This window comes from Tubulanus polymorphus, chromosome 1, assembly GCF_964204645.1.
Source record: "Tubulanus polymorphus chromosome 1, tnTubPoly1.2, whole genome shotgun sequence".
NCBI classification, from domain to species: domain Eukaryota; kingdom Metazoa; phylum Nemertea; class Palaeonemertea; order Tubulaniformes; family Tubulanidae; genus Tubulanus; species Tubulanus polymorphus.
The window spans coordinates 13,236,695-13,260,507 of record NC_134025.1 but is presented as its reverse complement, the minus strand read 5'-3'; the positions used below and the strand labels follow the sequence as shown (position 1 = coordinate 13,260,507).

Below are 23,813 nucleotides of genomic sequence, written 5' to 3'. Positions count from 1 at the left end.
AGATCCGCCCTTGATGGCAAAGTGTGTTTACGGAAGATGCACATTTGAATCAAATCAAGACAAGTCCATCTACAAACAAATGAGCCAGTATACATCTATTCATGCCTAAAACAGTTACCGGTACTTATACACACACGGAAAACTCACCTTCTAAAAGAACTGTAATCAGAGGAGTTCGATCACTAGTTTTTGCTTGGTTCACAAGAAGTTCTCCATCTTCCAGCACTCTGTCAACTGGGTCTCCCCAATCAATGATACCATTCGCCAAATGCGCATCGAATTCTTCATTACGTATACCAAATGCCTGTCAACATGATGGAAAACGTTGATGCAAACTGAACTAAGAAAAATAAAATAAAGTTAAGTCCCTTGTTTCACTGTGATTTGACCACATACTGGTTTGATATCATTCTCTAACGCATTCATAAAATCAGCACGGCAAACTTGAAGTCGCTCAGTGGCATCAGGATCAATTTCAACTTTAGATGATGCCTAGAAACAAAAATATAGTAAATAACGTAATAAAATTCCCCATAACTTATCAAATCTTGTGCAATTCAGTAGATTCTTCTTAAATTTGAGTAGAAATTCTGATGAAAGACTAATGATTTACCTTTATTAACCTGTTCATAGCAGTAGATGCGGCAGCTTTGACTAGACCTTCAATTTCAGCACCGCTGAAGTTTTTAGTTTTGGCAGCCAGCTCGGATATATCAACATCCTCTGCCATCTTATTAAATTCTCGAATTTTCATAGTGTGGATATTCAGAATTTGAACTCTACCATGTTCATCTGGTAAACCTAGGGAGATAATTTCAGTTAGATTTTGTGCATCTATGAATGAGTCTACTAACCATTTTTAAAGGCCTCACTAACAGAATATTCAGCCGACCAAACGATTCAACACGGAATGACATTTGGCCGAAGGGCACAAAAATAGAATTTCGATTTAACCAAATCATTTGGAATGCAAATTTAGAACAGCGTATCCGGACAACAGACAGTCTTTATCACTAAATTATAAATATCATTAATTTTTTCTTCACCAAACTTAAGAAAAAGTTAATAAACCGCCTTGGACAAACAAACAGTTCATTATGACCACGTGCATGTACTACATGTTTTATGGTTATGTGTTGTATGTTCTCCAAAAATGAAGAATCACCAAATGCGCTTCAAATACAAATGACAATATGATTATGAACTACTATTATGACTACCCTATACTGTGATACATGTATACCATATACTTTAACCAAATCCTAGCCCATAACTAGAGCTATGAAAAATGAAAGCTCTACATGGAATGTTATATCAGTTGATAGTGCATTTTCAGAATCCAAGATGGCCGCCACGTATGCACGCATACCAGTAAACCTAAAATAAACTTGAACTTGAACACCACCAAGGCCTAAGGCCCAGGGGTACAGCATAAGCACAATAACCTTCAAACAAGCGGGCTACACAGGAATTGGAGAATGGATTAAGATTTACATAGTGTATGATTTCTATGAATTATGCTCAATTGCATAATGGAAAAGCCTTTCATCTGGAAACCATAGCATTTACCGGTAATTCTCTCCATTTGTATAACAAAAGGCTCAGCCCACGGCTGGCCTGATAATACATGTACTTACTGATTTCCATCTGTACCTCTAGACGTCCAGGTCGCAGTAAAGCGTCGTCAATCATATCTTTTCTGTTGGTCATGCCTGAAATATGAAAGTTATAGGGGTATCACTATAATCATCAACACCAAAATGGGAACCTGTAAATTGAAACAACCATACCAATGACAAGAATATTGTTAAGCTGTTCAACGCCATCGATTTTAGCCAATAACTGGTTAACTACAGTATCATGAACACCAGTATTTCCAGCCTAAAAGAAAGAAGAACCACAAATAGTGTACACATAGGAGTATTAGGGGTCCAGGGACACCATTCTACTTGGAAATTGGAAATTGATATCTTCAACAATGCCTCTGTTGAACATTACAGAAACCAATGACCTTAAACGCACCGCCATAGAACATTAGTGAAAAACCTGCGGAAACCACAGGAACTACAAACTTTTCAGTTCAATTCATTTTCACGTAATTGGTTCGAACTATCGATATAGACACAAAATGCAACAGGTCACGCATATAGCTATCAAGCTACTTAGAGTAACCACTAAGTTAGATTGTCTTGTTTCCACTATTGACATTGTTCCAGTAATTCTAGGAATATCATGCGTTACGCTTTATGCATTTGGCGATATTACCTTAAGCAAAGTTCGAATATCCATGTGATAATTCCGCGTACAAAATACTATATAATTCACCATTCAATGCTCCATGTTTTCAAAAACCAATGACTACCCAAGTGAGCAAACACTTACAAAACTTAATACTAGAACCTACAGAAATGTATTCCTGACATGTTTCATGAGATAAAACTTACCACAGATCCTCTTGCTTTACAAATGGCATCAATCTCATCGAATATAATGATATGCAATCCACTATTGATACCACACTGAAACAAAAAATTATAATATTATCACTGATAATGGAAAGACACAGAATTGAGACACAGTTCGAGTGTAAATCTCATCAAAATCCATAGTTGAGTTAATTTCCAACATCCTAGTCACACATCAAACTGCAACTATCTGATCCATGTGAATTCCCAGTAACCAACAGTTGAGTAGAGTTGAGTCGTATTTCTAGGCTACATAAGCTAGGCCTAAAATGCTAAAAATCTTACACGTTTTTCTTCTTCTTCAGCCTCTGCAAACAGTTTACGAACATTTGCTTCAGATTCACCGACATATTTATCGAGGATCTGTGGTCCATTCACAATTTTTGGCTCTCGAGCATTCAACATCTTACCAATTTGTCTGAAACCGAAATTTCAATTTTCATAACTGAATTAGAAACTCTAAATACTGAAAATGAAACGCTAAATCATTCTATATCATCAGTCAGCCTACAGCCTCGTCTAATCAGAGGGTCTTTCATTAATAATACTATACGTACATACTGGTATTTAGTTGCAAATAAAAGTTTACAATTACAAACAAAATCCATCGGACAAATGAAAAGCGAACACAGTAGCTGGGACCAGGCCCCAGGTCAGCGAATGACCAACCATACGAAAGTTACAGGTCACAGAATTCAGACCACAATGTCATTGGGGGGTTCAGAACTACATCAAAGAATAGCAATAAGTGAATGCAATAGCCTTGTCCCAAGTGGCCTAACAAAGCACATAACCCAGCAAGCAACCATGGCTGCCAGTCAAATGGTCAAGTGATAAGCATTTTATGAATAAATTTGAATTATTAGGAAATATATTTCTATTAGAAAAGCTATTTCTTTAAGACTTTGATCTTTCTGATAATGTTTTGAATACAACGTGCTAGCGACATCTATAAAGATAGCCGCTCACACCATAATTCTACCAATTTCGTTTCTAGATCTTTGGTCCAGTCCTCTGCCGTGCTGAAGGTTTGGTTTACGTTTTGAACTACTTGGATTTGAAAGTTTATGACTAATTACGAATGACGCTAACTAGTGGTGATAATTTGTACTATGAATATGCGGCCTCTCATTGGCTGGAACCCCTGCGCTCAGTTCCGTCGCGTCACAGATGAGCAACTGCCTGCCTACCGTAGGCTGGAGTAGAACATGGGCAACTAGCCGGATACGGCTTGCGACGCGTTGCCGTCGCAAGCCGGCTTATGTCGAACCGATTGAGGAGCAACTGGCGGCCTCTCGTAGGCCGCTAGTTGCCGCTAATCGGCGATAAACCCAGTTGCATCGGTAGACGTCGCGTTGCTTGTCGACATAAGCCAGCCTTTACACTTTCGTACCCCCTCCAAAAAATATTTTCTATGTCTGCATATTTATTATCAGGAAGGTCTAGGGATTCAAAATCAGTAAATTCTAGCCAAAAAATTAGATTTTCTATGTCAAAATCTTGATATTTTGGGCCCTAAATGTAAGTGTGATAGCGCCAAGATTTCTCTAGGGTCAGGGTACACATGAACTCACCTAGCCATCAAGGTTTTTCCTGTACCAGGGGGACCATAAAGTAAAATACCTCGAACATGCTTCATACCTAAATGAAATATTCGATAGTTCATTAATTTTAATCACATTATGATAGCTCTAAATAATATGTCTATTCAGTTCCACAGTCAAGGAGAAAGCTCATTACCTAACTCTAAACTTTCAACATAAAAAATTTGAACTTACAACTTTATTTTCTTTATTTAGGTCAGTGCTCTAGATAACTTTCGTTTTATAGAGCTGCTCACAATCCATACATACTCTCTTAAAGAAAAGGTCTTAAGATCCTTGGGGGTTGAAGAAGGGATCCTCAAAGGCTTAGGGATGGTAAGTTGAAAACACAGTAGCATATTTGTAAATCAAATACAATGTATGGTGTTAGGCACAAGTCCTTTATACGTCGACAATGGTGTGTAAATAAATCTTCCAGTTCATTTTAAAAATGATTCTAATTTTTAATTTGTTTAATGGAAGTGCGTATCTTAATGCCGACATTTGAACAGGCCACCAGGTTACATAGTCTCCATGACTTTCAAGGACCTTCTTGAAATTCCATGACTCCATTCAATTGTTTTTACTGTTAACTAGAAATGAAATTCTTAATATGGACTTTCCTAAATTTACACGATGGTGTATGTTTAATCCAGTATAAAAACTAAACGTCAGTAAATATACTCTATGTAGTTCTAACAACAAATAAATAACTCAATTAATAAATAAGCAACATATTCCGATGAAATTCAATAGGGTTAAAGAATTTATTACTGCATTAAATTTTTTGAAAGTTCTGAAGAGAAACTAAGCCTCGTTCGGAAGTTATTTTGTACCAAAGGAAGAAAGTCTCATATGTCATATGTCAAGAAAGTCATACTATCAATCAATCATCAATCAATAACCCCCATTCTACACTGACTACCATTCTTACCAGGCTAGCATACTAGACCAAATGATACAATGACCAGATCTGATATAATGTAGGCCTATGATTAGATTACGTATATGTGGTGACCAAAAGCTTAAAAATGTATTGGTGTGGCAGATGCCAGGACAATGACCATGAATCAAGGATTTTGGAGGCCATTCCATGACTTTCAATGAACCCTGAAATGATCACCTGACGATGATCTCTAGGGTGAGATCGAAACGTCGTGTCTTATAAATATTTTAGATTTAATAAATAAATTCTGGTTTTTAAATTCTTTTAATCTGTAAATAGTGGGATTTTATCTTATTATCCGTTCACCACGTTTGAGTGTGGTCATCGTTCTATAACCCTGAAATGGTTAACAATTCATGGAACGCCACACTCGTTTTTCAATTATTAATTAGGATATGCCACAGATATGCACAGATTTAAATGGCGAGTAAAAAGAATCAATTACTTATCATTTATAACTTCTTAAACTGAAAAATTGACCTCGACTTACATGCCACGGAAAATACAGTAGTTTGTCAGAAGAATGAAAGATAGCAGTATGACCTGGGCATAATTTCAATTCATTTCAATACTTGAATGAATCTTTTTTTGGGGTCAGGTTAGCAATAGGTGCGATGAAATTGTCATCTATCAATGAAATTTAGTTTAATTCGACTTGCAGATAATTAGACCTAATTCTACCAGTTCGCAACAAATTGCAAGACAGTTCAGAATTAAGCAATGATAGTTTTTATAGCGAATTTAAATACAAACCTAATAATTCAATATAGGGCAGGGCTACATATAAGAAGAAAATATAAGGACAGCGATATTTGCGCTGAATTTTTAAGACTACTACCGTTGTACTCAAACTGAAAACCTACCCATAATTTATTGCGCCATGAACCGGCCCTAAGTACGGAACCTATGTAAGCAGGTAGGCCAAAAATACGCCATCGCGCAATATGATAAATGTAACGTCGGTACAATCCACAAGCTCTTATGCCTACGATGCAACCTTCCTGGTAACGGCATACCTGTGTGAGCGTAAAATTTGTTTTTTCATATGGCCGATCACCACAGCAATATCAGTGCACCATGTCAAGGGATATCCCGATGGTGATTTTCTGGTCATGATCATGATGAATTTCAGTTCATTTGTTGCATATATTCATAATCTGGATGATGTTCATTGAGGTTTTCCATCAATTGTTCCCTGGTTCTATCATGTTTGATGCAGTTGATAATGAGGTGAAATTCATGTATAAAACATCAGGAAAATTGATCATCAAAGTGTCCTCCCTTGAAAACTTAAAAAATGAGTAAAACGTGATCTCAGCAAACAACAATGGCTGCTAGTCAGCCAACTTGATTGTGACTGAGCCAGCTTTAGGGCTGTAGATGTGTTTAGGGGAGATACACCAAATTTGAAGAAAATCCATTGAAGCGCCTTCAAAACCTTCCAAAATAACAGCGATTTCTTCTAGGGACAGACGAACGAACAAACGGACGAAAAGCCAGCTGGGACATGTTGGCTAAAAAGAACATTTACTACCATTGATTTGAGGTTAACAATTGTAATAGCAAAAACAAAACAGGACAGAATTTAGAGTCAGGAGATGGATGGAACTGAACAAAAATGAATTTATTGTCATAAGTTGATAATACTTACCCATCTGTTGTACAACCTCCGGTGGAAATACGCGGGAAGCAAATGCTCTTCTGAATATGGAAGAAAACTGATTGTCTAAGCCACCAATGCCCATTTTGTTGAAGTCCCAATCCGGATTGATAATTGACTGGAAAGACTGCTTGCTGAAACCATAAAAATATTCATGAATTTATATAATCATCTACTTAGCAAAAGCGGATTTGAGCAGTATGGGAAAAAGTTCTGCAGGCTACCTCTTAGATTTTCCGGTGAGGTTGAGTGGAGAATTATCAGCCTTGTCAAACCTAACTGATGTGTTTGGCATGGATACACCGAGCTGAGTTTTACGAGGTTTACCCGACTCACCACGTTTGATGTTTAACACTACAAAAAAAATTCAGCAAGGTTCAATAAATAATTAGGTACTAGCCAAGGACGGTAGAGGCGACTACGTCTAAAATTCTTTCTGTTTCAAATCCATTCTTATCAGGGACAGTTAACTGCAGAGACTTTTTAGGAACATACCCTCAATCTCTTTGACAATTAAGCTCAAAAGTTTCATGTTCATGAACTGAAAGACGAGTTGTTGTCCTACTGTGAATGCCTGTCCTGGAAACTGCATTAGTAATTCTGCTGCCATCTTATCTGAATCATAGGGCTCTGTTGTCGTACTGCAAATCAACAAAAAACCTAATGAAACATTCATGAACCAATATATGGCTTAAACCCCATCAACCTTGATATTCTAACATTGAAATTTGTTCACGTGAAATATTCATTTTACTAGTGATAGTGGATTTAGATAAAAAGGCATATTCCCCTAAATACCAACACCACACTAGGACAGTCCTGTTGACCAACTACTACTATCCTGAATACAGGATAACATCTGATTGAGATAGCGTAGCATCCTGAAACTTGCTCAGGTTTCATGCAACTTTAGTCATTTTTTGGGATGATTGAATTTCAGTAATACTGGTCTGCTAAATTCCAAAATCATACGGTTTTTGCAAGTTTTGTTTAGAGATTTGTAGATTCTCAGAGCCTAATTACTTATTACTTAACCCCTAAAAATTATATCTGCCATCACCATGCTCATATTTGCATAGTTTTGTCATACAATATGATTATATCATTTGGTGGTCCTGCTTTTGAAAGAGTTGGATTATGACGATTTAAACCTAAGTAGATATAATTTAACAAATATGGTTGATGTTGATTGCGGATCAACACGCCACCACTTCCTGTCAGTTGAATCTTACTATTCAGTTCAATTAAGATTTACAAAGTATGAGATGTTTATAATCGGTAAATCATACGAGGGACAAAATGGAAAGGGACAAAATGGGAATAGACCGGAGGCGAAATGGGAAGACACACCCAGTTCTAATCGAACAATAAAGCAAAATTACTTCTACGTATATTATTCTGAGGTTTTAAGTAAAAATCGTGTCATCACAAGAATTTATACAAGAACAAGTATTCCATCAGCTATATGATGACAAAGAAGGCTGGAAGATAAAATGTTTGCCACGAGAATAAAATGTTTGCCACTTCCCTGAATTTACTGAGGAGCAATAGACACTTCAATTTCAGCAAGATTTGATTGATTTGATTTTAACATAGTGAATGGTAATAAATGGTAAGTTTTAGCACATTTGTATCATTATTTTACCTTTTCTTTTGGAGGAAATCTATTTCCAGAACTAGATTGCTGATAGACTGAGTTGAAGCATTGAACTCAAATGGCCTGACCTCCACATCTTGGCCGAGGGAAATACCTGCCCATTTTCGCTGAAATAGAAAAAAGAAATACTATTTTCTGAGCATTCTAGGCAATTACAATATAATATGGCTGTAAAGCAGCGATAAGGCCATACCAAAAAAATCCTTTTTCTCGGAAAAAAAATATTTTGGGTGTACTTTTGAAAATGGGGTTGGTCACCGTAAATGATTTTTACCGGACCAAATCTTTAGTCAGGAATATATGATTTACAGCTAGTAGACCACAATGATGAAAAGAAGTTGAGGTGTTTGTATAATAACCTATAAAAAAAACTATATTTTGAACATATTTCACGAAATTTCTGGAATCCAAGGTTGCCCATCAATGTCCGAGTAGCAAAGTTGTCTGAGCATGGCAGCACCATTTCCAGAATTGTTAAAGACGATGTAATCTTAATGATGTTGATCTCGGTGCCACCATCACGATTTGATTAAAAAGAAAAAAATATTTACAAGAATGGAGAGTTTGGTAGTTGATCGGCCGCATATATATTTTTGAAAAAAATTATTCCACCCAAAATTTTGAAAGAGGGTCGGTAGGCAAATATATCTTTATTCTGAAAATGATTAATCAAAATGGCGAAATATCGGGTTGGTCAGGCCCGAGAAACAGGGTTTTCTTTTGGTGTGGCCTAATGGGTTTTGGCCTAGCCGTATAAGTAATATGCAAACCTTTGGAGATTATAAATAGAAATTCAATAATGTTTATTGTTGGGGTTTCCAACCTGATATGACTGACATTAGTGTCATTGTATTATATCACAATAAAACCCTACAAATTTCTTTCGATATAAACAGCACTACGAGACTATTCAATAAGAGGTAAATTCAATTGGTGTGTATCACACTCAAATCTTAAAATGGCAGTTTCTAATTTGTTAGAACGGAAACCAAATTTCTATTTCAATGGAATTCCAACCCAATGATGACTGGCACTGTCGGACATAAAAGCTATTTGAAAAAGTACGTATCCCAAGACTGTAGCAAGAGGCCGTACCACTTTTTTTACTGACCACAGATATTCGAAAAAACTTTCATGGGATATCAATATATAGTGCTGTATCAGCGTGTCGAATGGATTCACTTCTATTATGAACAAACACAATTAGAGCCTTTTGCACTAATCACATGCCCAAACCAGTTTAGCTTTTTTATCCTGACGATGCTGATGGGGTTTTCTAAAGGGCCTGAGAAGTCAGTGATATGTCTACAGACTTCAGTGTTAGTGGTATGAGAGGTAGAGTGGATCTGCCTATGATAACAGTGGCGCTGATCAGTATTCGTTAATGTCATCAAGAATATTAGAAAATCTTTTACAAATACTTTCTACTTCATGAAGCCAGACCAGTATCAGATGTGACCTCACCAACTTCTGTTGGTTCTTTGCCCAGCCCATGAAGCTCTTCAGGTCATGGACTAGTTGAAATTTTTATCAAACTGGGTACCTATTGTAGCCCTGTAACTCGTGGAAGGTCGGGTGATTATGAGTATAAGTACCATGAATACAAACAATTGGGTAATGCACTGCATTCTGTCATGTTCTGAGTTTTCAGCTCAATAATTTCAAGGATGTATTAAGGATTAAACCTCTGGTGAATGTATCCATCCAAAAATGCTAATTCGCAGGGCAATGCACCGCTCATACTGAATCTATTTCTTTAGAATGCGTATGACTCCTTACCATTAACCAAAAAATAGGAAAATGGCCGACTGTGGTTGGGTGACATGTCTTTGAGAGCTCCTGCAATTCAGGAATAATAGTATATTTCCCTGCAGTAATGTAAGTCATAAACTATATTATCAAAAAGATAGAGATTCAGGGATTGTTTCAGTGGTATATGGATAAAACTTTTAACTGGATTATGTGGATTTAGCAGTAAATTGTGATATGTTATGGTGAACAGTATATAGTGGAAATTTTTCAAATTCAAGTGTCAATCTCAAAAGTCTGTGTTTGATCAGTGAACCGTGACTAGTAACTGTGGTAAATAGTAACTGTGGTGAATACTTGTGAATATTTGTCTGCGTTTCCTGGCACTTTGATATTCTCAAAGCCTGTAACATGTCGAACCAAACGAACTTGAAGGATCTACTGAAGCAGAATGATAATAAACCTAACGACGTAAACAAAAGAAAAAGTAAAAAATCAACCGAAATACAAACTACAAATATTGAATTGTGTGAATCAAAGAATGAATCAGAAAATTGTCTTGAATCAACAATAAATGGGGATTCGATTGATCCTAATACTGAGGTCTTCATGGAAGAAAATTTGGGAGAAAGCAACAATGATTTAAATCCCAAAAACAAAGGCTCTCGAGGACCTCCTACAAAAAAACGGAAGGAGCGTAGCTCGACAGTTGACTCAGATTCATCTGTAGAAAGTAGTCTTTCTTTCTTGTGCAAGTCGGTTGAACTTCTTACATCCAAAATGGATAGTCTGTCTAACATAAAGTCCGAAATCATAGATCAAATGGAGTTAAAACTAAACAAACATTCCGAAATGATTCAAAATCTTGTTTTTAGAACAGAAGAAAGATTGTATGACCTTGAGCAGAAATTTATTGAAAAGGACCAAATTATCAATGACTTAAGGTCGGAAAATGCTAATCTGTCGAGAGACTTCAAAAATGAGAATAAGATACTTCATAGTGAAATCACTAAAGCTAGTACTCTTGCGGTAGAAAACAACCAATATTCCCGCAGAAATCACATCAGACTATTCGGAGTATCGGAGAACACCGACGAAAACTGTACAACAGTAGTCACAGAACTTCTAAATGAAAAATTATCTCTTGCAAATGAATTAGTAGCACAGGATATAGAATATATCCTGTGCTACTAATTCTATATAGGATATAGTTGCTCACCGCGTGAAATCCAAAAATTCACACTATGACACTTCTGGGAAAGAATATCCAAATGGAATCTTAGTTCGGTTTGTAAATCGCAACATGAGAGATGACATAATAAGTAAGCGTTCGCAACTGAAAGGTACAGGCAACGTCATTCGTGAGGACCTGTGTCCTGAAATCGCCAGCCTAGTTAACCGCCCTAGAAATTCGAAGCTATTTACCAGTATATGGACTATTAAGGGAAAAGTCTATGGACTGAAAAATGGGGAAAAAGAACATTTACAGTTGTATCAGTCCTTTAGTTAGATAAATCGCCGTGCACTGGATTTAATTTATCGACTGTATAAATTAAATCCAGTGCAGTGATATCAGTTCGAACTATTTCATAACTTAATACGTATTCAATCTGGATTTTACAGCTTCGAATCGACCAATTGATAATATATATATATTCATATTTTTGAATATTGGATGAATAGACTTGTATGGTTTCGTTTTTATTCATGACTCGTATGAATTACTATTCGTATAACATACAATTTTCGTATTGGATTGCTTGATTGGATTTATTCGCTTCAACACGAACAAGTAACACACAGTATTTAAGTTTGTCAGTATCATATCATATGCCCTGAACTTTCTGGATAAAGGGACATTTATTCCTGATTAGATTCTATCCTTGCCAAATTTCCTAATTAAAGCTGCATTCATTAAATTTCCTAAGTAAAGCTGCATTCATTACGTTATTTATTTTTCTTTTTTCTTTCTTTCTAACATTTTTTTTTGTATGAATTTTTTAAATGTATTTATATATATTTTTGTCTTCAAATTATGGGTAGGATTGTTTTGTTCCAATGTGTACTATCAGGTTAATTATCTATATTTTGATGTTCTTAGCGTGCATGTTAGTCATAATTCATTATTAAATAGGGGTTTACTATATTATAAGTTAGCAATGTATTTGATTATTCATGGATGATTTTACAACAATTGAATCAAACTGTAACTATTATGATAACTTGTCCTCATTTGAAAAAGCTAGGTTTTCAATAATACATTGTAACATAAGAAGTTTGAATAGTAACTTTGAAAATCTAAAGATATATATATCTAAACTCTCTAAATGAGTACAAAATGGCGGATAGTGGACACGTTCACTGACCGTGCTCTTCAGAATTTATCTTATTTTCGGTGTATTATAAGTGCAGCAATGTCTAATATCAACAGGGATTTATCTATAGCCTTTAACTTATCCCAGTATAGGGGAAAGCTGGCTCATCAGGATATTATTAATGGAATAAATGTTCGGATTGATGTGAGTAACATTTTGGCTATTCAACTGACACCGAAACAGTGCATAATAACTGTTAAAGATGCCGATTCGAAAAGAGCTCTGTGTAGTGGTCCTCTCATAATCAAAGACACAGACATTTCCCTTCATGATGTCACAAAAAACGTAGTTTCGATTAAGGTGGTTGATGCGCCAATCGAACTCGATGACAGAACGATCGTTTCATTCATGAGCAAATATGGGACCTATATTGCTGGATCTATCAAACGTGGGAAAATCAAAGGGACAGAAATATTTACTGGGACTCGATATTTGCAATTGTGTGATGTGTCTGAAGTTATCCCCACGTACACAAAGTTTGGAGATTTTAATATAAGATTATACTGTGATGAGAATCGTACAAATTGTACGCACTGTGGTGGCACTGATCACTCGTCATATCATTGCGCTCTCAAACCGCCTAGAATTGAACCGCGCAAATGCTTTAACTGCGGTTCAGTCGAGCACATCAAGCGCGACTGCCCCGTGCTGATCGATAGTTCAGATCATAATCCCCCGGAAAATCCGAATATTTTGTTACCTGACAACATGACTGAAACTGAAAGGCAACCTGCTATAGAAAATGTAGAAAAAACTAAAATAGTAATCGGAGACTCCAATATCAGAGACATCCAGTTTGGTGAGGATTTCCATGTCGTCTGTGCACCTGGTGGAGGTTTTGAAAACTTTGAGAAACACCTGATATCGCTATGCGAACCAGTCCTAGACCCTGACAAGATCGATACCGTAATTATCCATTTGGGTACGTGCGATGTAAACAGGCACAAAAAGGATCCCGACTCGGTGAAGGTCAATACCTCAACCGCGATCGCTAAAACAATGGAACGCTTCCGAAACGCTAAAATTCATGTGTCGTCGATACTCCCAAAGAGAGGAAATAGCAGTAAATCAAATGAAATTAACGAAGTAATTAACTCTGTAAATTCGTACACTATGCGACTATGCGAACAACAAGGAATACCATTCATTGATAATAACCGCGTCTTCAAGCCACAGGGCACCGTACTCGAGCAGTATTACGCGATGTCGGATAGTTCGGGTATCCATATTTGTCGTAGCGGAAAAAACGCCCTTCTTGATAACTTTTTATCATCAATCACCAGAGAGGATGATGGTGACACGTTTGTGACTCCTGCGAAATCAGGCAAAAAACGAAATCGTAGTGACAGGTCTACGCCCTCGCCCAGCGTAAGCCAGTCTGTAAAAAAAGCCAGTATTAAATAGAAAAAAAATAGCACTTGATACTTCTGAAGATACCGAATTTTCTTGTTCTTCTAGTCAGTACTTTTGCTCTGCTGACTTCAACGAAAAGTTCCTCCCTATTAATCGAAAGTTTAGTTTAATTCATATTAACTCTCGCAGTCTTAATAAAAACTTTAGTCAATTAAAAAGTAACTTAAAATCTATAAGTCATGTATTCGATATTATAGCAGTGACTGAAACGTGGACTAAGTTAAATGACAACAATAATGCGCTATATCACCTTGACGGATATAACTGTGAATTTCAAAGCCGATCATTTAGCAATGGTGGTGGTGTCTGTTTGTATATAAAGAATAACATTCAATATAAAATCCTTACTGATTTATGTGTTTGTAATAATGTATATGAATCTTTATTCATTGAAATTAAGAATGTAGTTGTAGGCGTTGTATACAGGACGGGTCCTGATATCAACTCTTTTAACCAATCATTTATTGATAAACTTGAATCCTGGCCTTTGATTAGTAATCGTAAATTTTATATACTGGGTGACTTCAATATAAACCTCCTTGACTATAACGAAGACTCCCGAGTACAACATTTCTTTGATTCTATGTGCTCCTTATCATTTCTACCGCTAAATGATAAACCCACTCGAATAACTGAAAACTCTCAGTCAGTCATAGATAATATTTTCACAAATGACATACCATTGAGTAAACATGTACCGGGTTTACTCACCTTTGACATTTCAGATCATTTGCCTGTTTTCGTATTTTCTGATATTACTACCTGTCAACCCACTAGAGACTCTTTTTTCAGGCGCCATTATCCTAAAAAATCTATTTTATTATTTTGTGATGCGCTTTCAAAAACTGACTGGGATCCAGTGCTTGGTGACCCTAATCCTGAGTCTTCATATACCGTGTTTTTATCTATGTACAAAGAATTATTCGATCATTTCTTTCCCCTCAAATTGTGTGAACAACCCTCGGCTCGAAATAAGGAAAATAACCATAAGTGGCTAACTCCAGGGCTTCTTATATCGATTAAACGTAAGAATTCCCTCTATAAAAAGTATTTGAAATCTCGTAACTCTGACGATAAATCTGAGTATACTATATATAATAATAAGCTTAAACACTTACTCAGATTCGCAGAGCGTTCGTATTACGCTTCTTGCATTGATTTTTCTAAATCCAAGGTAAAGGATACATGGAACGTCATTAAAAAGACCTTAGCCTTGAAGGGCCCTCCAAAATTACCATCTGCCTTATTAGACTCCTCTGGTACTGTTATAAATAATTGTAAAGCTATTGCTAATCTATTTAATGATTATTTTAGTACTATAGGCTCCTCTATTGCTAGCGATATACCGCAACCAGAACCCAATAGGGAAACACGTGTAACTAACATATCTGATAATTTCTTTATGTTTCCGGTTACTGAAATAGAAATTCATGACATTGTTTCACAGTTTATAGGCAAAACTTCATCTGGATGGGATGGAATCCCTATGTTTATTTTTAAACAGTCTATCGAGCATATTTGCAAACCGTTAATGCATGTAATTAACAATTCATTTGTTACTGGTATTGTCCCATCGGGTATCAAAATGGCTAGGGTAGTCCCTGTTTATAAATCCGGTGTTATAAATAATGTGTCCAATTACCGCCCCATTTCACTTTTACCAGCATTTTCAAAACTTTTTGAAAAAGCTGTTAGCAACAGGTTATCTTCTTTTATTGATAAACACAATATTCTCTCATGTAACCAATTCGGTTTTCGAAAAGGTCTCTCCACGTCACATGCTTTAATCGCATTTACTAATTACATCACTGAGAATCTAGATAATGGAAAATTTACTGTTAGTATCATGCTTGATTTAAAAAAAGCATTTGACACTATTGATCATTCTATATTATTAGACAAGTTGTATAGTTACGGAATTCGAGGTGTTGCTCATTCATGGTTCAAATCCTACCTCACTAACCGCTTACAGCAAGTGTCGTTCAAGAACTATTTATCTGATGTCAGTCCCATTCCTATAGGGGTACCTCAGGGTTCCATCTTAGGGCCCTTGCTATTCATTTTGTTTGTTAATGACATCGTTTATTCTTGTAATTTAAACTTTTTACTATTTGCTGACGATACGACTGCCATTAACTCTCATTCCGATCTGAATATACTGCAATCAAATACTAATGTTGAGCTCACTAAACTGTTTAACTGGCTAAACTCCAATAGGCTATCTGCTAATCTGTTGAAAACGAATTATATGCTTTTCCATAAAAAGATCAATATTCTTGATGATATCGACCTTGTAATGGGTAATGTTTCAATAACTAGAAACAGAGAAACAAAATTCCTTGGTGTAATAATTGACGACAGCCTAACATGGAACTCCCACATAAACAAGCTGTGCTCTATTGTTAGCAGAAATATTGGTGTATTAAGAAAAGCACGACGTATTTTTCCTAGATCCGCGCTCATCAAGTTATTCAACGGTTTCATCCTTCCGTATCTACAGTACTGTAATATCGTCTGGGCATCTAATTATGTAACTAGGTTACGACCCCTTATTTTGCTTCAAAAACGCGCTATTCGCATTGCTAGTGGGGTAAATTTTCTAGAACACACTACTCCACTGTTCAAAAAGTCGTATCAACTCAAACTTCAAGACATCAATGTGTTCCAAAATTCTGTACTGATGTATAAATCTGTCCATGTGTTGCTGCCTGTCAAATTGTCCAATAGTTTAATTCGTATTTCTGATCTTCATTCCCACAACACCCGTAACTCTAATCAATTTCGTTTACCTTATTACAGAACCAATATCAGGATGTTTTCTCCTAACATTAATTGTATTAGAGTCTGGAATTCTCTTCCAACTGAACTTCAGCAAGCATCCAACATCGATATATTCAAGCGGAATTTGAAAAGACATATAATAGGATTGTATTAATACTTATCATACTTGTGTTTAACATCATGTCCATCCATTCCGCCAGGGCATTAGGCTTTTTTTCATTAAAAGTATACCCCCCTTTGGGGTCCCTTTTTGTCCTTTTTCTTTACTACGCTTTACAGTGTAGAAGTACTTTCTGTAACTTTTCTTTTATGTAATAGTGATGACTGTATTTCTGTATTGTATCTCTTTAGTGAAGAAATAAACTTATTATATAATTATAATTTTTCTATTATTGGTATTTCTGAAACATGGACCTCGTCTGAAGATGATAATGATTGTATGTACAACTTAGATAATTATACTGGTATTTTTAATAGCAGAACTAATGTACGGGGAGGAGGTGTTGCCCTCTATATCCACAAATCGGTTAAGCACAGGTTAATTGACGAATTTTCCCTTGTAACCCCAGTGTTTCAAAGCCTTTTTATTGAAATTACAATTCCTGAAGACAGCTCAAAATGTATTGTTGGACTTATTTATCGCCCACCTGATCAGAGTATTATACATTTTAATTTGAATTTTGCACCTATTTTAGAAAAAATATCTCAAAAGTGTTTTATCATGGGTGATTTCAATATTGATCTATTGAAAGTAGACTCATATAACCCTACCAATGATTATTTGTCTTTATGGTTGTCAAATAATTTTCAACCTTTAATTGATAAAGCAACTCGTATTTCGAAATCCTCTGCTACCTGTATTGATCATATATTTTCCAATATTACATTAAATTTTGACATCTTATCTGGTGTATCAAGGCATTATATTTCAGACCATTTTCCTGTATTTTTTGTTATTCCTAGCATAAGGCATACATGTAACTCTGTTAAAACTGTACAGTATCGAATGATGTCAAATTTTGCTATTGCTTCCTTTAAACGTAAACTAATGACAGTAGATTGGAGTAAGGTTTTGAAAATGACCCAAATTTGGCTTACTCTTTATTCTTTAATACTTTTATAAAATATTATGATGAATTCCTTCCTGTTATATCTCGAAAGTTTCTTCTTTACAAAGATAAAAAACATCCTTGGGTTTCAAAAGGTTTACTAAACTCATTAAAACAAAAGGACCGTTTATATAAAAGATACGTTTCTACCCATAGACAACATGATAGAGAGGTATACACTAGATATAGAAATATTTATAATACTTGTATTCGAACAGCCAAAAAATGTACTATCAAAATTTGTTAAAGGATGCGCAGTGCCCAAAAGATACATGGAAAATAATAAACAACCTTATCAAAAAGTCAAATGACAGAAATTATCCTAATAATTTTAAACACAAGGACATATTTCATTCTAATGATTTTTCTATTGCTAATGGTTTTAATACATATTTTGCTAATGTCGGACCGAATTTAGACGAAAATATTCCATCCACAAATGAGTCATTTTCTGATTTTTTGGGACCTTTGCATCTTAATAATCTTTTTTTTATGCCATCATCTCCTTTTGAAATTGAAAAAATTGTATTAAGTCTTAATAATAAAAATAGTGCTGGACATGATGGTATAAGCCAGAAAGTTTTAAAGGAGGTTATTGATGTTATTTCTATCCCGCTTTGTCACATCTTCAACAGAAGTATGTCTACAGGTATTGTACTGTTGAAAAAATCTAAGATAATCCCTTTATTCAAATCAGGAGACCCCCAGGAATTAACTAACTACAGACCCATTTCTGTTTTACCTTGCATTTCAAAAATACTTGAAAAATTAGTATATAATAGGCTTCTAAATTACTTGGATAAATATAAAATTATCTCTCCTCAACAGTTTGGCTTTAGGAAAAATAATTCCACCTACATGGCTATTATGCTAACCATTGACAAAATTATTAGTAGTTTAGACTATGGGATGTCAACTATTGGTGTATATTTAGATCTTTCACGGGCCTTTGATACTGTAAACCATGATATTTTATTGTATAAACTTTTTCATTATGGAATCAGAGGAGTAGCTTTAACTTGGTTTGAAAACTACATAAAGAATAGGTTTCAAACGGTCTCTTTTAATGGAACTGTATCTAATCCTACATCCGTTCCTTGCGGAGTTCCTCAAGGCTCGATTTTGGGCCCTATTCTTTTCATTATATATATTAATGATATTGATAAAGCCTCAAATATGTTGAATTTTACTATGTTTGCTGATGATACTAATGTTTTCACAAGTCATAAAAACATCAAAACTCTTACCAACTCTGTTAATTCTGAATTACATAAATTAAATATATGGTTTCATGCGAACAGACTTTCTTTAAATTTTAAAAAGACTCATTTTATGTTTTTCAGTAGAGCAAAACTTAAACAAACTTTGCTTATAAATATTGATAACAATCCCATAACCCAGGTTAAAGAAACAAAATTTTTAGGTCTATAAATTGAAGATAAACTATCTTGGAAATCGCATATTAATCTTATATCTATAAAGTTAGCCCGATTCATTGGTATCATCAGCAAATGCAGTTATTTTTTGTCCAAAGAAACGTTATTAAAGATATATCATTCATTTATACATTGTCACTTATCATACTGTAACATCATTTGGGGTAATACATATCAAGCTTCCCTTGCTTGTCTGGTTAAATTACAAAAGAGAGCAATTCGTATAATTTGTAAAGTAGATTACTTAGCCCATACCTTCCCCTTATTCAAAGCGAACAAAATCTTAAAATTAAATGATATCAATTTTTGGCAAAGTGGACAGTTTATGTATCTTTATACGAATAACAAACTACCTGATGTTTTCAAAAATGTCTTCTCTCGATTTGTGACTATGCAACGTACTCGATTTGATAGCAACAGAAATATTAGATATGAACAGTTTAAATCGAACTTAAAAAAATCTTCTATAAAAGTAAATGGACCCAAAATTTGGAATAGTTTATCACCGCATTTAAAAACCCTGCCATCCATCAAAACCTTTAAAACACATTTAAAGGACAAATTGCTTTCTTCCTATTGATTAGATACATACAGATTTTTTGATGACCCGCATTAAATTTTTTATGAATTTTGCAGTAAGTTACTTTTCAGATAGTACATTTTTGTATGTGTGAGAGAGTGCATGGAAGTATGAATGAATCTTTTTTCTTTTTCTAATGTAACACTTTTTTTTGGGGTGGTATACCCTACAAGCTATGCTTTTTTATATCTTCCCCTCTGATAAATTATGTCAATTTATACTGAATTTGTGCAAAAACATGATAATTTATAAATTGTATATTATTTGTTATAAATTGCTATAATTTTCAGAAAATAAATAAATAATAAAAATAACTATTCATTTACTATTCATAGGAAACAGTCACATTACTGATATTCAAATGATTGTCCATACTCAGAAATTAACTACATGTATTCATTGCAGCTCTATTTATCATGAAAAACAGGCAATCAGTGGCATCCAATCGTTTATGAAACTGGACTTCATAACAGATGCTAATGATCTAAACCTATCTACTATAGATCAGGGAATAGCATAGTCTAGCAGTGAGATATACCTGTGGAAGACTGAATCCCAGTTGACCGCAGTTGACACCGGGATGATTTTTGATCGAGAACACATATCGCTGTACACCAGTGCTAACTTCAATATGTCTGAAAGAGAAAAAATGAGAAAATCATTATTCTGCTACAATCACTTTATTGATTAAGAGAATGTACGACATATATACGGGAGTAAAAGGAGACCTCATGACAGCAGAATTAAACAGAGATCAAAAGTAAGTCTCATGGTATTACATAGTGCAGATAGGGTGTGTACTCCATATAGTTTCATTAAATAGACACAGGTTCAATAAACAGTGCTTTTTTCAGGATAATATTTTTGAAGTGTAGAATCAAACATCACCTTTGGTGAAAAAGATGATGGGATATCCTATCAAATGAGTTGAGTTCATTATCAAAGTGAGCCAAAAAATTCAAACCATTGAAAAATTCAAACCATTGAAGGAAAATTCGATAATCATATCAAATACCTGGTGCAGAAGTTTATGATTAATTGCTGCCAGAATCCATTAGCATCTTATTGTACGTTTGTCGTGGAATGTGCCCATTAAAAATCTTTTTAGAGTTTTCAGAATCATTTAAAATTAATTCATCTCAGTTATTTATTTTTTCTTTCATATTGTGGGTTTGACATTCTAGTGATTATTTGTGGATTTTTTCAGGTACTGGAGTAGGTATTCGGAAGAGGGCAAAAGAGAATGCTGGACTCAATGCCTGTAATGCCTATCCTGTTGTCATGACAACAGCAACAAGAAAAAACAACATAAACATTGAAGACGAAATTTTGTTTTGTTCTGACTCAACTATTCAAAAGTGTCATTATGGCAATATAATATAATATCTAAATAAGTGCCATTTGTTGGTTAGCTTATTACGAACTATCTAATCTAGGTATGGGGTTCAAATGAGTTTGACATTATATAGCAACTTCACGCCATCTGCAGTTGCTCATTTTCAAATATTGTTCGCCAGTACGGAGGACCTATAATAGTAGCCTGCCTCACAATATTGGTTAATAAGTGACCAATGCAGAGACGTATTACACCGAGAACTATTAGAACACAGTACATTTGTACATCTGTAGATTATGTTGACCTCCATTTTATAAATGGAAATCGGTCAAGAAAAAATACATAATACAGTCATGTCCGCTTAATTTGTAGCTGATTCATTCATTTATTCATTAATTCTTCATCTTTGGAAGTCCCTTTCATTTTCTGTTTATTTTCCTAATAAAATTCTTAATTTAATCATAGTTTCACTTAATTCTCTCAAAAGTTCCTATCATAATTTGTATCCATAAAAAGTTCTTGCAAATCCATAAAAGGTCGTGAACTCACATGCCACTGTTACACCAGTGAAATATTGAATTTGATTTCAATGAATAATATAGCATTTATTTGAACCTGGATTCATCATAAATCACCAGCTAAGCAGTTAAAGCCCCAGAGGTTAATAAAATTAATAATATTTTGCAGTCACATATTTGTATTTCAATTAATTTGTACAAAATTTGCCATTCCAAAGTGGTACAAATTAAGCAGACTAAACTGTACATACAACATGTTTATAATCAATGAATACTAAAAAATTTCAGCCCAGAGGTTTTCACTTACTTCGACAGCAATGAATATTTGAGTGTAAAGCGCATGTTTAATTCACTAGTCGAGTAGATTGGAAGTGAAATATCCCGAGCTCAATCAATTTGCACAGACGATTGGCATAGTCGATTTAAGTGAGAGCAGTACAGAGCCTACTTACTGCACACAACAGGATCTAGTTGTGAACAAGAGAACAAGGGAATAAATCAAAACATCAAAATTTTGAAAAACTGGTATCTGCGTTCTGAGCATTTTGGGCACTGCTTGCTGTAGTTCCTAAAGCACACCCTGGATCTTTGCCTGGAACTACAGATCAGATGTTAGGGGAAAATAACTTTGAACTAAGCACCGGTAACGGATCATGTTAGCATGGCATTTTAGCAGTTCAGTACCAATATAGATACTCACACCCTATGGGATTAAACATCGATACAGTTAATTTTTCTTGGCAGACGTATAAACATCGTAATAGGAGCAACTCAGCAAGTAATGTATACAATCAATTCAGTAATCAATCGTACCAGCAATGACAAACTAATCAAATGGATACATTTCTATCTACCCACCACTCAATGTGGAGACAGCTTGGAATGCTTTGCTGCTATATGGTTAATTCTTGATCTCTACTCTATACACAGCATCCAAACATGGCAATGCATTCAATTCTATTTATAGGCCTATGTATATACCTATCAAATTAAACGAACGAACGTATACCAGTCTGTAGTATCGTTTTTCAATAAAGAGTGGGTAAGTAATAAATTAAAACACACTATAAACAAATTTATAAAACTTATTTTTCGAATCAAAAATCAAAAGGCTCAATGTTTCTGACTGTTTAAAGACCATTGTCAGGTGTAAAAAAAGGTACCTTTAATGAGGGGCTTACAGGGGAGTAGAAATTGATTCAGTTAATTTCTGAGTAGGTACTTAATGCTTGGGGAAATAAATTAAAATTCATAGTTAATAGTTTAACCAAAATTACAGGTATAGCAGCGAACTGCATGGTTAAACAGTTATAAGAGGACTTCTACATCAACATCTAACCGAGAAAAAACCACAATAAACTATCGGACTATTTACACGTACAAAACGACAAAAAAATATAACTAGGGGTCCAGGGACACCATGCCCACTTGGGAAGAGGTTTCAAATGCTCAACAATCTAACAATTTCAACATTCAACGCCCCCTAGTGACCATTTACAAAAACCAATGACCTTGAAACTCACCACAATCATAGAACATGTCAACAGCTACGATTTTGTAATTGATTGTGATAACAAAATATGCCTCGTTACCAATTTAATATGGAAATACTAAGTCATTCTACTATTCAACGCCCCCTGGTGACCATATTCAAAACCCAATGACCTCAAAACTCACCACAATCATAGAACATGTCATGAACTACAACTTTGCAATTGATCATGGTAACAAAATATGCCTAGACGTATCGGCCCCACTCCGCGCGGTTGCGCCACCGCGCGGGATTTACGCGAAGCAGCAAACACAAACATGGCCACTCTCTCAATTTTCAATGTTAGAAATCGTGTGTGCATTTCAATTATTTCGGCTGTAAGGGCTTTAAGGCACAATATGAGTTGATGATGTGATATAGCGATGTTAATTAATGATAATTCCGCAGTGAAGCTAGTCACGAACGGTGCCGATTGAGTGTACAGCTACCAAAAACACTGAAATGTGCGTAGTTGCGTAACTATTTGCAGTGAATTGCAGACGAAACATGAAGCCTTAACGGCCGATTAAAAAAAAATTATACCAATCGCAATTGTAAAATAAAAATGAGATAGAACCTAAGTTAAAATTCTGGCCATTTCTAAAATGTTATTACTAATTTTTTGTCAGTGCCGAACGTTTAGTTTTCCAACAATAATGAGGGGTGGTAGGTAG

The 23,813-nt window shown here is 35.1% G+C and overlaps 1 protein-coding gene across 4 annotated transcripts in view; it reads right to left on the bottom strand.

The window, feature by feature from the left end:
* The window catches only part of LOC141898142 (vesicle-fusing ATPase-like), a 52,517-nt gene that overhangs the window by 7,419 nt on the left and 21,285 nt on the right, over window positions 1-23,813 (bottom strand). For 2 of the 4 annotated variants that reach the window (XM_074783981.1, XM_074783982.1), the window contains 13 exons: window positions 20,293-20,389; window positions 8,300-8,418; window positions 7,150-7,295; window positions 6,879-7,008; window positions 6,646-6,788; window positions 4,040-4,106; window positions 2,751-2,883; window positions 2,445-2,519; window positions 1,791-1,881; window positions 1,638-1,712; window positions 614-801; window positions 397-492; window positions 148-304 (listed from right to left, as the gene is read on the bottom strand). In XM_074783981.1, the coding sequence (XP_074640082.1) occupies window positions 148-304; window positions 397-492; window positions 614-801; window positions 1,638-1,712; window positions 1,791-1,881; window positions 2,445-2,519; window positions 2,751-2,883; window positions 4,040-4,106; window positions 6,646-6,788; window positions 6,879-7,008; window positions 7,150-7,295; window positions 8,300-8,418; window positions 20,293-20,389 (1,517 nt within the window). Of the gene's footprint in view, window positions 1-147; window positions 305-396; window positions 493-613; window positions 802-1,637; window positions 1,713-1,790; window positions 1,882-2,444; window positions 2,520-2,750; window positions 2,884-4,039; window positions 4,107-6,645; window positions 6,789-6,878; window positions 7,009-7,149; window positions 7,296-8,299; window positions 8,419-14,559; window positions 14,614-20,292; window positions 20,390-21,915; window positions 21,971-23,813 lie in introns of those variants that run through there. The other 2 variants (XM_074783983.1, XM_074783984.1) reach the window with 2 other exon arrangements.